Raw genomic sequence first — 15,848 nt, 5'->3', positions numbered from 1 at the left:
ACAATTAGTGGTTAGTTCTGGCAGGCAAGTGAACCAGGAAGAAAAAAAGCTAACGTACTGTATCTGTGGTAGAAGGTTGTGGTTGAAGTAGAAGGTGGAAAATGATTGCAATTCCACCACTGTTTTGATGAACCGTTGCATAACCATCCTGACTAAAGTAAAACTGTTGAATGGTATATTCTGAGCAAGGTGTGGTTTCGTACAATGAAGAAAAGTAACATAGTGAAAATTGAGTGGTCTCCTGAGAAAGTAATGTTATTCATGGACTTTGAAAGTTGATATATGAAGTAAGAGACTTTGATCTGCCATGTGGAAACAGTAACAACTATTACAGCCTCGCCCACCTGATGCCTTCCTGGTTGCCGCACTTTTTCCCTACTTAAGCAGCCCTCCAGCCTTTTCCTTTGCAGGTGGGGAGCAGGTGCTAGTGGATCTAAGTCACCCGGCCTAAGCCCCACCCACCTAATGCCTTCCTAGTTTCCGCTCTTTTGGCCTAAGCCCTGCCCACCTGGTGCCTTCCTGGTTGCCGCTCTTTTGACCTGCGCTCCGCCCACCTGGTGCCTTTGTGGTTGCTGCTCTTTTTCCCTACTTAAGCAGGCATCCAACCTCTTTTCCTTTGCGGGTAAGGAGCAAGTGGATCTAGGTCACCCGGCCTAAAACCTGTCTACCTGATGCCTTGCTGGTTGCCTCTCTTTTGGCCTTAGTCCCGCCCACCTGGTGCCTTCCTGGTTGCTGCTCTTTTGGCCTAAGCCCCGCCAACCTGGTGGCTGCTCTTTTTCCCCACTTTAGCAGCCCTCCAGCCTCTTTTCCTTTGTAGGTGAGGAGCAGGTGCAAGTGGATCTACGTCACCTGGTCTAAGCCCCGACCCACCTGGTGCCTTCCTGGTTGCCGCTCTTTTGGCCTAAGCCCTGCCCACCTGGTGCCTTCCTGGTTGCCGCTCTTTTTCCCTACTTAAACAGCCCTTGAGCCTCTTTTCCTTTGCAGGTGCGGAGCAGGTGCAAGCGGATCTAGGTCACCTGGCATAAGCCCCGCCCACCTGATGCTTTCCTGGTTGCTGCGCTTTTGGCCTTAGCCCCGCCCACCTGATGCTTTCCTGGTTGCCGTTCTTTTGGCCTTAGCACCGCCCACCTGGTGCCTTCCTGGTTGCCGTTCTTTTGGCATAAGCCCCACCCACCTGATGCCTACCTGGTTGCCGCTCTTTTTCCCTACTTAAGCAGCCCTCCAGCCTCTTTTCCTTTGCAAGTGGGGAGCGGGTGCAAGTGGATCTAGGTCACCTGGCCCAATCCCCACCCACCTGATGCCTTCCTGGTTGCGCTCTTTTAGCCTAAATGCCGCCCACCTGGTGCCTTCCTGGTTGCCGCTCTTTTGACCTAAGCCCCACCCACCTGATGCCTTCCAGGTTGCCGCTCTTTTTCCCTACTTCCCCAAAAAGGACGGAGGATTGAGACCCCTCTTGGACTTGAGATACTTCAACAAGTTCCTCAGGAAGGACAAGTTCAAGATGGTCACACTTTCTAAGATCCTTCAGGCCCTTCAGCTCCAGGATTGGATGGTGTCATTGGACCTTCAGGATGCTCATTTTCATATGCCAATCCATCTCATGCATAGAAAGTATCTGAGGTTTGCCGTTGGCAGTTCTCGTTATCAGTTTTGAGTTCTACCATTTGGCCTGACCTGCGCCCCAACGGTTTTCACCAAACTGATGGCGGTTGTGGCAGCGAGTCTCAGGAGAGGGGGGATTCACGTCTACCCCATACCTGGACGATTGGCTGAGGGTTTGTTCTCCCAGCAATTCGATCATCTCAACGTCACCTTCTCCCTCAATTACAAGAAGTCCCACATGACACCATCTCAAAATATCCAGTTCATCTGTTCAGTACTAGATACATCTTTGGGAAAGAACTTGCCAACCGAGGTGAAGACTCGAGACGTTTTGAAGATGGTTACCAAATTTCAGTGTTCCCAGCGTCTCCTGGCCTTTGATTTTTTTCAGGTTGCTCGGCCTCATGGCATTTTTCTGGAGAAAGAGGCTCGCCTGAGAATGAAAACCTTACAGTGGGCTCTCAGGTCACAATGGTGTCCGTTCTAGGGCAGCATGTCAGACCTACTTCAGGTTCCAAGCAGGGTCGCACAGGATCACATGTGGTGGACCTGCGAGCACAACATTCTAAAGGGAGAAACTTTTTGGCAACCATGGCCGAGATAACAGTAGTGATGGGTGTCTCACTCATGGGGTGGGGAGCCCACACCAACGATCTGACAGTCAGCGGTCATTGGTCTCCATCGGAGTCCAAACTACACATCAATATTTTGGAGCTGAGAGCAATCGGACAGGAGCTGAAGGCTTTTCTGCCCTCTGTTTGGCGAAAGAATGTCCTGATAATGACGGACAACACAGAGGCCATGTACTACCTCTACAAGAGGTGTAGGGTCACAACTACTGTGCAGAGAGGCAATGCAGCTCTGGTTTTGGGCAACACAAAAAGGAATCTCTCTGTCGGCAGTTCACCTGGCCGGAGAGAAGAACACAGCAGCGGACATTCTGAGCAGGGAAAGTACTGTCTCCCACGAGTGGGAGCTATCTCAGAAGTCCTTCAAGATATCTTTGCCCTTTGGGGAACCCCTCAAGTGGATCTGTTTGCGACCAATGTCAACCATAACTGTGAACTCTACTGCTCCAGGGAATTTCCCCCAAGAGAAGCTCTAGGAGACATATTCGTGATGGACTGGGAGTTTCCTCTCCTGTATGCGTTTCCTTCAGTCCCTGTCATTCCACACGTGATCAGGAGGTTGAGAAAGTTCGGAAAATTCATGATCCTAATTGCCCCAGATTGGGCCAGGAGGATGTGGTACCCGGACCTTCTGGACATATTCATCTGCCCTCCAATACATCTTCCACAAAGAGAGGCCCTTCTCTCGCGAGAGGAAGGTCAGGTTCTCCATCCAGAGGTCAAGACACTTTGCTGTCAACCATGGTCTCTGAGAGGCTGAGGTATAAGGATTGGGACCTCCTAGATGACATAATGGAGATTTTGCTTTCGGCCAGCAACTAAGTCTTTGTACCACTGCCGCTGGAAGAAATTCTGCAGCTGGAGCAGGAAAAAGAATGTGAAACCTTTGCAATGTAAAACACTGAAGGTGCTGTCCTTTCTACTGTACCTAGCCAATCTGGGGCTCCAGGTTGGAACAATTAAAGGCTATTTGGTGCCGCTATCCATCTTCAAGGTCTCGTCTGAAGAAACTTCATATTTTAAGATAGCCCTGGTAATACAATTTCTGAAGAGACTCACTAATGTGTTCCTTCCATCTCCTTTTCAGGTTCCCGTTTGGGACCTTAATCTGCTGTTAAAATGTCTTATGTGTTCACCATTTGAGCCACTCCATTCATGTCCCTTAAGGTTACTAACGTTCAAGACCATCTTGTTGGTAGTACTAACTTCAGCCCGTAGAGTGAGTTGCAGGCACCGTCATCTAAACCACCCTCTACAGTATTCCACAAGGACAAGGTCTTCAGCCCAAAATCATTTCAGATTTTCATGTAGGACAAAAGATTGTTACCCTCTTTCTGTCCACCACCTCATCCTGGCAAGGAGAAAGAGAGGTTGCACAGATTAGATCCACGTAGAACTCTAACTTCTACATTTCTAGAGTGTCCAAACTTTGTCTGGATGATAAACTATTTATAGGCTATACGGGTCACCGACTGGGTCAGGCTATAACTAAGCAGACCTTATCCAGATGGATTATTCTAGCAATTTCAGAATGCTACAGGCTGGCGGGCAAAGATCTCTCCAGAAGGCTTGAGGGCCCATTCCACCATGGGCATGGCTGCTTCTTCTGCTCTGCAAAGCGTTGTTCCGATTTAAAAACATTTGTGAGGCAGCTATGTGGTCTACAATACACACTTTCCCTAAATCAGGATGGAAGCTTAGGAAAAGCTGTCCTCCATTCTGTTCATGGAAACTATTGATAGTTAAATTCGTACTCCCTCCACCAAAACAAACACTGCTTTGGGAGTCTATCAAAGATGAAGAATACGCGGGAGTACACAATCTGTTCGAAGTACAAGGTACTTACCCTGATAACGTTCTTTCGACTTGATGTTCCTCACATGTATTCCTCATCGCCCTTGAACTGGGAGACCCCAGCCCTTTAAGATGAGGTAGCAATACCCTTGAGATGGATGGGGATGCAGAATCAATAATCGAAACGACTCAGGTAGTTGGCAAAAAGATAACTGTTTTAATATCAATTATCTAAAATGGAGTACAACAGATATCAACGGACGTCTCAGTGTAAGGTCTCTCAATGCATCTTTAAAAGAATCCTTCTTTTATAGCAAAAAATCGTCATTGATGATGTCAACCTACTTATTTACTAACATCCTACGTGGCAAACTACAAAAACCTAGTGTCAATTGTGATGGGTCCTAAGTATATGATCCATACTAGTCTGAGAGTGAAGAAAAGTGATAGGTTTTCTTAACATCAGGTGGGGCAACTAAGCCTTCCCCTTAAACAGGTTACTACGAACGTCACTAAATACACAATGTCCCATTGGTTACACAGACTATAGGACCCTTAATCATGCATCCCTCTACCATTGGTTGGCACTCTAACCTTCGCCAGTACTTTTCCACCTACGTTTAGCAGCACGCAGACTGGACTTCCAGGTGCTGGTGAGCTAGTCTTAAACATACCTTCCCACCAATTAGCATATTCATCTATCATCAGCTCAGTGGTCTGCTGTTAATTAAGGCTTTGACCTTGTCCTTGGGAGTGTTCTTTTTCTCTGGAGAATTCAGGGGAGTGAAGGCATGCTCTGCCCCCATGCGTAGGTGTGATCGTCATGTTCGTCCAACTTCATCCTTCCACGTGACTGAAGACCACAAAATCGAGTTTCTGGTGTATTTAAAATACTATTTTCTAATAGCCTTCTGACATCTTCCTTGTTTTTGTCCATGTCTTTTGAACAGGAGTTTCGTTCGTTCACACGATTTGTATCCAATGTCTGCTCACCCCAGCCTGATACTGCCTTGGCTTTTTGGGGCTCGTCTAGCCTTGCCTTTTGGAGTTTCACTCCTGTTAATTCGTTTACTTGTTTTTAACTGCGACACACTGGAAAAGAAGCCTTCCTTTTTTCGTCCAGCTCTGCTATAATACGTAGTGGAAACATCCATTTTTTATTCACTTCAATATATGTATATGTTGGCGCATTCCGCAATCTATTCACTGTAAAGCCAGCCTCAAGAATACTTTGTCTGCTTGCATTTCTTTGCATCTGTACACATGGAAAATAACTTGATCGCCATCATTTCTGTAGCATACGTTTCTTCACCTTGATCCCAAGATGTCACTTATCTTTGATACTTTCTTGATGCCTTATAGAATATCTGCATTTTCTTGTCCCTGCATCTCGTCTATATACGTCAGCACGGCTCTGTGTGATATCACCTTTCCTCATTGCCATTCATTTGCTCGGCTTCTTCCGGGATTTCATTCAAATGGCCATCATACTGTCTTGTATGCAAATATGGTATTCTCAATGGGAACCTTGCTTCCAGGATTCTCCTAGGTATCAGTATTTTCACTGGTACCGCACATGTCTCACACTCTGCACACCACTAGCAATTCGCCCCCCAAAAATGGCCATCTACCACTATGGAAGGCTGAATTGCACACTGATAGGAAATGGGAATAAGACCAAGGGGCGTTTGGAAACCCGCACCACTACATAAACATTGTGCAGATGGCATATTGACAAACTGCCCTCCCAAGGGAGCAGCACTGTTCAGCTGGTCTGGAGGGGCAATTCGTGGGCTGCCCCTGCAAGTTTGTCCCTGGCCACCACAATACCTACCCAGAGCGCCCACTCCTGCTCACACCTCCAACACTCCAGCCCCAGTTCCCACCCACCTCACTAGCAATCCACCCCACGTAATATACAATGTTGAAATAACCCAAATTCCATACGTACATCACAAAGGAGAAGCTTCAACGTTACAAGACCTGTAAAAGGAAACAAAAAACACATAAATTATCTGTGTCAGCCCAGCCAAAAACCAACCCACCCAGACATGCCCCCCAATGGATGGGGCAGTAGGTTATAGGCACCCTGGGGGCAGATTAACACACTAATGTGCCTGTCCAAGAGAAGAAAAATAAAATTCTAAATGGTAGGCTGCATTTTAGGGGGGGCTGAGGGGCACCCTAAACCGCCGGGGAATGTTGTAATGTAAAGGGGGGGTGGCCCTCTTCTCCCTCCCACCCAAAATGGAGTGGGGGCCATCTCATGCAGCCCTCCCTGGGGGCAGATGCAGATATCTGCTCCTAGGAAAGGCAATCTGCCCCCAGGGAGGGCTGCATAAGATGGCCCCCACACCATTTGGGGTCGGGGGTGGTGAGAGTGCCACCCTCCTTTACATTACATAATTCCCTGGCGGTTTAGGATACCCCTCAGCCCCCCCTAAAATGCAGCAACCATTTTGAAATGTTTTGTTTACCCAACATCCCTTGTGGCATATGGGCACATTAGTGTACCAATCTGCCCCACGTTTTGTGGTGGCCCTCTCCCACCCCACCCCGAATGGAGGGGGGGGCACCTCATGCAGCCCTTCCTAGGAGCCCCAGGGAGGGCTGTATGAGATGAAAATGAAAATGTTGGGAGGCATTTTAGGGGGGCTGATGGGCACCCTAAACCACCAGGGACCTATGTGATGTAAAAAGGGGTGGCCCTCTTCCCCCCCCACACCAAATGGAGGGGGGCATCTCATGCAGCCCTCCCTGGGGGTCAGATGACTGCCCCCAGGGAGGGCTGCATGACCTGGCCCCCGGTCCTGCTGGTCTACTGGGAGGGGCACTCCCCCCCCCAAAACCAACCATGTTTTTTTGTTTCTTTTCTTTTTTTTATTTGGGCCCATCCCTAGGGGCAGATGGGGCCAGATGGGCACCCATCTGCCCCAGTGGGGCCCTAACCTGCAGGCCTAATCCTTTGTGGAGCCTGCCCACACTTTCCTGGTGGCCCCCCTACCAAATGGATGGGGGGTCACCTCATGTACTCCTGCCTGGATGCCCCCCTTTCCAATTGGGGTGGGGGTGAGAGGGCCACCCTGCCCCTTTAATGTAAAAAAAAAAGAGTACCTGGTGGCTAGTGGCCCACCACCCACAATTTTATTTTGTGCCACCTTCCCTGGGGGCAGATGATCACTCATCTGCCCCCAGGGTTCTTCATACATGTGCCCACATGCTTTGGGAGCCAGGGAGGGGGGAGAGGGCTGCTTACTGTAAGCAGCCCCCTCTCCACCCACGTCACAAACTGATCCCTGGTGGTCCAGAGGCATTGCTGGCCGCGGATCGAGCGCTCTCCCCTTTCCAACGACACCTCCCTTGAACTCTGGGTTGAAATACAGCCAGAGAGAGAGGGAGAAAGGGCGCTTACCTTTTCCATTCACTGCGAAAGCCGAAAATGGCTGCCACAGTGAAAATACTTTTTCATGTCGGAGTGCATTACGCACACCGATCTGAAACTGAAGGTAATCCAACCCCCGGGCTATGTGAGGGGGGACCTCCACCTCACATAGCCCGGGGGTTGGATTACAGTTTTGTGTGATCCCTGCTCTGCAGGGATCATGCAAAACAATGCCTAAAAGGATGAGCTATCTCGTCCTTGGCAACTTGGAGGGAATGCCAAGGACGAGATACCGTGCCCTTGGCACTTAAGAGGATAAAGGTGTATGCCTCTGCCAAGTGGAGCCAAACTCCTTTATGTAAATGTGATGATGGTCTCTCTCAATGGGTATACCGTTGGTTCTCTGCTGCTATAAGTTCTAAGAGATTCACTTGGACAGGGAGTCCCGCAATACAAATCTCAAATGTTTAATACAGAGGTCTGTTTGATTGTACCTTATAGGTTTTGAATCATAGGAAATGCTCTTATAAAATTTGAAAAATCTTCAAATTTACAAAAGAAAAAGTTTATCGATATATGAGAGATACCCAATCCAGTTGTATAAGAACCCACTTATGTTCACAATCTATCACCGTTCGAAAGTACAGACTACATTATAAACGTATTGATCTATCTATCTTCTCAATGTAGTATTCTCTGTTCTGTGCTTTTCATCAGAATACATAATGATAGACGTTGACAAACATTCAAGTGATATTTAGAGACAATCAATAGATGTTAATTGAATTCTGGTTATGGGCTTTACAGAAAATCTTCATTTATGCCTGTGGGGTGTTATGAGTGAAGTTTGTCTATCCAAACTAATTCCTGTTGTAACAATTTCTTAGTAAGATCTCCACCTCTTTGTTGGCCTGCGTACCACTTCCAATATGATACAGTGCAGTTGGGCAACTGAGTATTTTTTGTCTGTGAAATGTCTTGCCACTGGTGATTTAGTAGTGGGTGTACGTATATTGCTCTTATGATCGTTCCATCGCTCTTTAGCTCGTCTGGTGGTCTGGCCCACATAATAAATTCCACATGGGCAACTGAGCCCGTAGACAATGTTACTAGTGTTGCATGTAGCAAAGTCCCTGAGTTTGATCTTTGTCCCTGACCGGGGGTGTCTTATGTATGTGCCCTTCATAATGTTGTTATAATTGATACAGCTTAGACAGGGAAAAGTTCAATTTCTTTCATTTGTGTAAGACTAGCGGATTCGTATTTTTCATTTTTTCTGCCTTAACCAATGGATCATGAAAATGTCTCCCTCTTTTGTAAGCAATCCTCAGTGGTTTGGGGAAAAGGTTTTTCAATTGTGTATCCAGTTGGATTAATTTCCAGTTTTTCTTTATAAGCCTAGTGATATGTTGGCTCGGACTCAAATATTTCATTGCGTATAAAAATGAGATTTCAGTATCCCTATGTGTAGAGATCAACAGATCATCCCGTGTTTTTAAGACTAGTTCGGTACAAGCTGTCTGAATAATCTCTGTCGGGTAACCCCTGTGTTGATATCTCTCAGTGAGTTTGTTACATTTATTCTCAAATGTTGTTCCATCGGATATTATACACTTCATTCTTAATTTTTTTTTACTATAAAGTAATTGTTTTTTAGATGACTTGGATGGTAACTCAGGTAGTGTAAGGTATTGTTGGCATCTGTAGGTTTTCGGAATACATTTGTGAATATTTTGCTGTCGACCATCTCCATTTCTACATCCAAGAAATTCTATTGTGGATGTCCCCACTCCATTGTGAAGTTTATTTGATCGTGTATCGAGTTTAGATAATCCAAAAAACTAAAATGTCTTCCCTGCTTACTTTCCAAATCATAAAAATGTTGTCAATATACCTTTTCCATAATAATAGTCTGGATGACCAATTTGGATGTTGAAGGACATGTGTGTTCAAACCAGAGCATGAATACGTTTGCGTATACCGGGGCCATTGATGACCCATCGATGTACCTGAAGCCTGCAGATAAAATTATGAGTTGAGTGTAAAGGAGTTTTTTGTGCAAAATGATCTTTGCTAGCTCCAATACAAACACATTTAAGGCCTGAAACTTATCTTCTCTGAGAAGAGCCCATTCAAGAGCTTCTAAACCCTTCCGATGGGGAATGGATGTATAAACACTCTGTACATCGAAAGACACTAGGCTTCTGTCTACTTGTAATTTCCCTAGTTCTTTAATACATTTTAAGTAGTCAGTAGTGTCTCGGAGGTATGTCAGTGTCTTCTCTACAATTGGTTGTAAAACCTTATCCAAATAAATGCCCATAGGGTTAAATATGTGCTCACAGCCCGCTTCTATGGGTCTTAGAGATGGGTCCTTAATTATTAGGACTCTTCTCTTCCTTTACATTATTTCTTTACCTTCTGCCAGGGTGGACTTACTCTCCCCTGCACCATAAATCAAGGTAAAAGTTAGAAATATTTGCATAAATCTATTTAATTTAGGAGAGCACAATTGGTGTATTCTCTTCTCTAGTGCCTATCCGTCACAAGCAAAGAAAGTACCTGAGGTTCGCAGTTGTCAACTCTCAATTTCAGTTTAGAGTTTTGCTATTTGCGCTGACCTCCGCCTGAGGGCCTTCACCAAGTTAATGGCGGTGGTGGCAGCGAGTCTCGGGAGAGACGATTCACATCTACCCCTACTTGGACGATGGGCTGATCAGGGCACATTCTCCAAAACAAGTGCTGGAACATCTCAGCATCACCTGCCTCTCCGACCACAGACTGGGCTTCTCCCTCAATTGCAGGAAGTCCCATATGATACCATCTCAAAGACTCCAGTTAATCGGAACAGTCGTAGATACAACCTTGGGAAAAGCCTCGCCTCCCGAGGTGAGGGCTCAACACATTTTGCAGATGGTCTCCAAATTCCTAGTGCCCAACGTTGAAAGACGTTGGGCACTAGGAATTTGCCCTACTTTTTGAGGTTGCTCGTCCTCATGGCATCCTGCATTCTTCTGGTGCCAGAAGCTCGCTTGAGAATGAGAGCCCGTCAGTGGGCTCTCGGGACACAGTGGTCTCAATTCTCAGGCAAGATGTCAGACCTGCTTCAGGTTCCAAACGGGGTTACATAGGATCTCCTGTGGCGGGCCTGCGAGGACAACATTCTGAAGGGAGTATCTTTTCGGCAACCATGGCCGGAAATAATTATAGTGACGGACGCCTCACTCACGGGGTGGGGAGCGCACGCCAATGAACTAACAATCCGCGATCGTTGGTCTCCATCAGAATCCAAACTACACATCAAAACTTTGGAGTTGAGGGCAATCGGACTTGCACTGAAGGCCTTTCTGCCCTCTGTACGGAACACATTGGCCATGTACTACCTTAACAAAAGAGGAGGCATAGGTTTGATACCACTGTGCAGAGAGGCGATGCGACTCTGGTTCTAGGCAATTCAAGAAGGAATCTCCCTATCTGCGATTCAGCTAGCCGGAGAGGAGAACACAGCGGCGGTCGCTCTGAGCAGGCAGAGCACAGTCTCCCACGAGTGGGAATTTGCTCAGTAAGGCCCTCACGAGATCTTCACTCTTTGGGGAACCCCTCAAACAGACCTGTTTGTGACCAGTGTCAAACGAAAGTGCCAACTGTTCTGCTCCAGGGAATTTCCACCAAGAGGAGCTCTGTAGTGTATGCCTTTCCTCCAGTCCCCGTCATTCCTCACGCGATCAGGAGGTTGAGAATTTTCAGGAAATCCATGATCCTAATTGCTCCGGATTGGGCCAGGAGGACCTAGTACCCGGACCTTCTGGACATGTCCATCTGCCCTTCAATGCATCTTCCGTGAGAGGAGAGACTGGTTCTCCATCCAGAGGTCAAGACACACCGCCTTCACACATGGCTTTTGAGAGGTTGATGTATAAGGATTGGGACCCCCAGATGACTTGATAGAGATTTTGCTTTCGGCCAGAAGACCAGCAACAAAATCCTTACACTGCTGCCGTTGGAACAAATTCAGCAGCTGGTGCAGAGAATAGAATGTGGATTCTATCTGGCAGCGCTGTCAATTTTCAAGCACTCATCGGAGGAAACTTCATACTTTAAAATCTCATTAATCATACAATTTCTTAAAGGACTCATTAATGTGTACCCACCTACTCCTCCTACATTAATGTGTGCCCACCTACTTTCAGGTCACTGTTTGGGATTTAAATCTTGTACTAAAATTTCTAACATGTGAGCCTCTTTATTCATGTCCATTAAGGCTGCTGACATTAAAACATTTTTCTAGTTGCAAAAACATCAGCCCGCAAGGTGAGCGAGTTGCAGGCACTTTCCTGTAAGCCTCCATTCACTATATTCTATAAGGACAAAGTGGTTCTTAAAGTGAAGCCTTCCTTTCTGCCAAAGATAGTCTCTGACTTTCATTTGTCTGAAACAATATTGTTTTACCTATTTTTGACCTGCCTCCTCTTCCTAGGAAGGAAGAGGAGAGGTTGCATAGACTGGACCCTAGAAGGACTCTGAGTTTCTATACCTCACAAATGTCTTAATTCCGCCAAGATTATCAATTATTAATTGGTTATACAGGTCATATATTAGGTTTGGCAGTAACAAAACAAACCCTATTCAGATGGATCATTCTGGCTATTGGGGAATGTTATAGATTGGCCGTTAAAGATCCCACAGAGGGTCTGAGAGCCTGTTCCACAAGGGGCATGGGAACATCTTCTGCTCTACAATGTGAGGTGCCAATTAAGGACATCTGTGTGGCAGCCACTTGGTCTACCATTCACACTTTTGTAAAACATTGTCTGGACTCACTTCCACTCAGGAAGGGGGATTTGGGAAGGCAGTCCTTCATTCTGTCCATTTATTTTTAAATGTTTTTATTGGCATTTATACTATACATCACCGGTTTGGTGTATGTTTATTAGCATCCATGAACATTTGCTTAATAAACAGTGAACTAATAATGTTTAACATAAAGAAAAAGGTAAAAAACTATAAATGAACTAAACAACCAGTCTTCGTTGCCACTTAAGCGTGTTGCGGCTAATGGCCCCGTTTATTTGACCCTTCGGACCTCAGAAGCTCCTGGATGGTGAGTTGGCCAAAGATTTCAAGCCTAGTTGTACCCTTGCTGGGTCTCTGGTTTTATCTTTGATCTATAGGTGTTTTCCTTAATTCTGTCCATGATCATTCTTAAGGACATGTCTAAATTCTTACTCCATCCTCCAAGACCAATACTGCCTGGGGAGTCTATCAAAAGATGAGGAATACGTCAGAGGACACAATCCATTCAAAAAACAAGTTACTTACCCTGGTAACCTTCTTTCGACTGGATGTTCCTCCCACATATTCCTCATCGCCCCTCCCAGCCTACCCCCTGTAGAATGCACATTTGTTTACACTTTAAGCTATTTTAGAGTCTATTATATTTTAATACTATTGCCAGTAATTCCTCAAAAAAGGGGAAAAAACAGAACTGAAGCCAACGGGCGCTTCGCATGATGCATATACTGGTGATGTCGGGACGGAAGCCGTTGAGGGACATCGAGTTGTCAGGACCAGTTTACAGCGCCGTCTGTCGAGGATTTCTTTTTTCTGAAGCTGGAAAGGAAATACCAAAAGATGAGGAATACATGGGAGGAACATCCAGTCGAAAGAATGTTACCAGGGGTATGAAAATTGTTCTTCTGTCTCAGATTTCTGGAAGAGAACTCTGGACTCTGCCAGTCCCATAAAGTTAGCCCCGAAGGGCTCTTGACACCAACTCTTCATCAGGTGTAGTAAAAGTATGGCTTTGGCTGCTCCACAACGGAAAATTAGCTCAGGGTCAAAAACTCTTATCTTGGAGCAAGATAACGCAAAGTGACATGGATTTAAAACTCAGTCCTGTGCTTGGAGGCAGGACTCTGGCATGAAGCTTAATACAAGAACCCAATTTAACTTTTTTGTAATGCTTATGTGTATATTAGCTAACTTCCTAGCCTCCCACACCAGTATCAGGGTGAAGAAGCCTCTGTTCTGAGGGTGTCCAGTCAACTGGTTGAAAAAAAACTGGTCGACTGCAATTTGGTCGAAAACCAAATGGTCGAATTTTTTATTTTATTTATATATTTATTTTTCGGGTTTTCGTTTAGTAAAAAAAGGGGTTTTAGAGAAAAAAAGGGGGTTGGGGGGGGACCCCCCCCCCCCAAAAAAAAAAAGGGTTAAAAAAAAAAAATTCGACCATTTGGTTTTCGACCAAATTGGTTCGACCATTTGTCTGGTCGACCAATTCTTTTCGACCAAATGTCTGGCAACCGTTCTGAGCTATCCCACACCCTACCTGAACTAGTCAGGTTTGCCACTTGACATTGATGTTTGCTGGAGGAATTGAGGAAATGTGGTAAAATTGTATCACATATGCCGGGAATGCCCCAGTGACTGCACGATTTGGGGCAATGTTTAGGCATCGCACTAGTCCTCCTTACACTGTAACGTAGAGCCATTTTGCAATGGAATATTAAAAGAGAGAGTATGTTTCAACAAATGGAGGTTAACACCACATTGCTTGGTGGCTACCAGATTAACTGAGGGACACAAACGGGATATCCTGGAAAGACCACCCTTAGTCCTTTGGTGGCCCAAGGTTTGGAACGTTGTGACCATGGAGAATTTTATGGCCACTGTTGGGAATGACCTACCAGAAATTCTGCAATATCTGATCTGTAATCCTGATCTTTGGTCGTGAACATGAATTCACCCTGTGCATGCCACATGAGTTCCACTTCCAAGTGTAATGAGCATCAGTGTATAGAAAAGAAGGATTCTATTTTGCGTTGCCCGACTATTCTTTATCATAATGCTAAGTCTCTTGCTGGAGCTGAACTGTGTAGTAACGCAGGGTGTGAGGAGCCAAAAGGAACATATTTGTCATGGATTAAATGCTTTGTGCAGTGTTATTATAACATGTGCGATTTTATGTTTTTCCTTTTTTATTGCCATTTCATGTTTTTGTTTTGTGAAATTAAAAATCAATAAAAATATACTTAAAGTTGAACTATATCATTTAAATGTAAACAATTGTATTAAGTAATATTTGATGAGAGAGACTAAAGCAAGTAATTGTGTAAGTAGAGGCTGGAAATATAAAATTGCTATATTGTAAACTGTTTTCTACAAATTATGTAACCTTTCTTTTCTGATATAGGTATATCCAGGATTCGACTTGTACTTCTGAAGAGCACCAAAACAATATAGCTCAAAACCTATTGTTGCAGGCAACTGAGTTTTGTTTTGTTGGAAGAAGCTTTATTTTCGGTGTAAAGGTAATTACTAAAAGATGTGCTGATATATCAAGGTTGGCTGGACCTTTCTGAGCATTGTCATGTGCTCGACATTGCTTCGCCTACAAATGGCCTTACACAAAGATGTGATAAACTAAAGATGTATTAGGGGCTGTTTACAAACTCGGCCAAAATAATGAAGAGTGTCCTTTACTTAAACCAAAGTGTTTCACCGGGATGAGGCTTTGCTTGCTACAGGACAACTTAAAAGAAAAGGTCTTGGGGAATTTAAAGTGTTTTCAAATAAAAAGTTCTGCTAGTTCTCCATAATTCTGGGGCTGGTTCTCTCCGGACATATTAAGTCAAAAACCTCTGTGCGTCTAGTCTCTGGTTTTATGATTGCTGCACACTTCTCTGGTCTATGATTGGTCTCAGTATCCAGTTGAAGAGATCCCTGCGCCCTCCTTGGTCCGCCCCAGGGACCTTGGTCCGCCCCAGGGACCTTGGTCCGCCCCAGGGACCTTGGTCCTTGCAGGCCCAGGGCCTTGGTCCTTGCAGGACCTTGGTCCTTGCCCAGGGGCCTTGGCTCTGTAATTCTCCACCACCAGTGTCTTTTTCCCCAGCTTTCTGGGCTTCTCCTCCAGCTTCCTGTCTCCCGCTCTCCCCAGGCTACAGGGTATCTTCTCTAGTCCTGTTGCTTGTTCTTGCTCCAGTTCCTTCTCCAGCCAGCACAGAAAGCGCTCTTCCTCCTAACTCCCACTGCCTTTTATAGGGCGTTGGTCTGCCCTTCCACTCTATCCAAGGGGTAAGGGAACTCATGAAGAGGGAGGGAACAGAAGGGGCAATGGGATGGGGGTTTAGCTCGGATAGGGGTTGGCTTACATGTCCCACCCATGGTGGTGGCTTACAGTTCTGAAGTAGGACTTGGAGTTGGCCCAACCCACCCATTGGGTGGACTGCGTTCGGCCTGCCATAACCCTGCCCTTCTTTCGTGGTGAACTTGCTTTGTAACATGTCTTAGTTGTACAAGTGTGGAGTCAGTGGGAGGTGACTGATGGATTGTTTGCATAATATCGCATGTTTCAGGGGCACTCCTCCCTCTCTGGTTTTATATCTAGTTTCATGCATGATGTGGCATGGTGGGGTGGCCAGGGGATCCCCTGCAAACTG

At 45.8% G+C, this 15,848-nt stretch overlaps 1 protein-coding gene across 1 annotated transcript in view; it reads left to right on the top strand.

Moving 5' to 3' along the window:
• DDIAS (DNA damage induced apoptosis suppressor) overlaps window positions 1-15,848 on the top strand; it is a 395,303-nt gene that overhangs the window by 166,843 nt on the left and 212,612 nt on the right. The window contains exon 4 of the mRNA XM_069639879.1: window positions 14,603-14,720. Within this exon, the coding sequence (XP_069495980.1) occupies window positions 14,603-14,720 (118 nt within the window). The remainder of the gene's footprint in view (window positions 1-14,602; window positions 14,721-15,848) is intronic.

This window comes from Ambystoma mexicanum, chromosome 7q, assembly GCF_040938575.1.
Source record: "Ambystoma mexicanum isolate Mex_15411 chromosome 7q, UKY_AmexF1_1, whole genome shotgun sequence".
Classification (NCBI taxonomy): domain Eukaryota; kingdom Metazoa; phylum Chordata; class Amphibia; order Caudata; family Ambystomatidae; genus Ambystoma; species Ambystoma mexicanum.
Note: the sequence above shows the minus strand (reverse complement) of the source record. Positions and strands in the feature narration are given on the sequence as shown.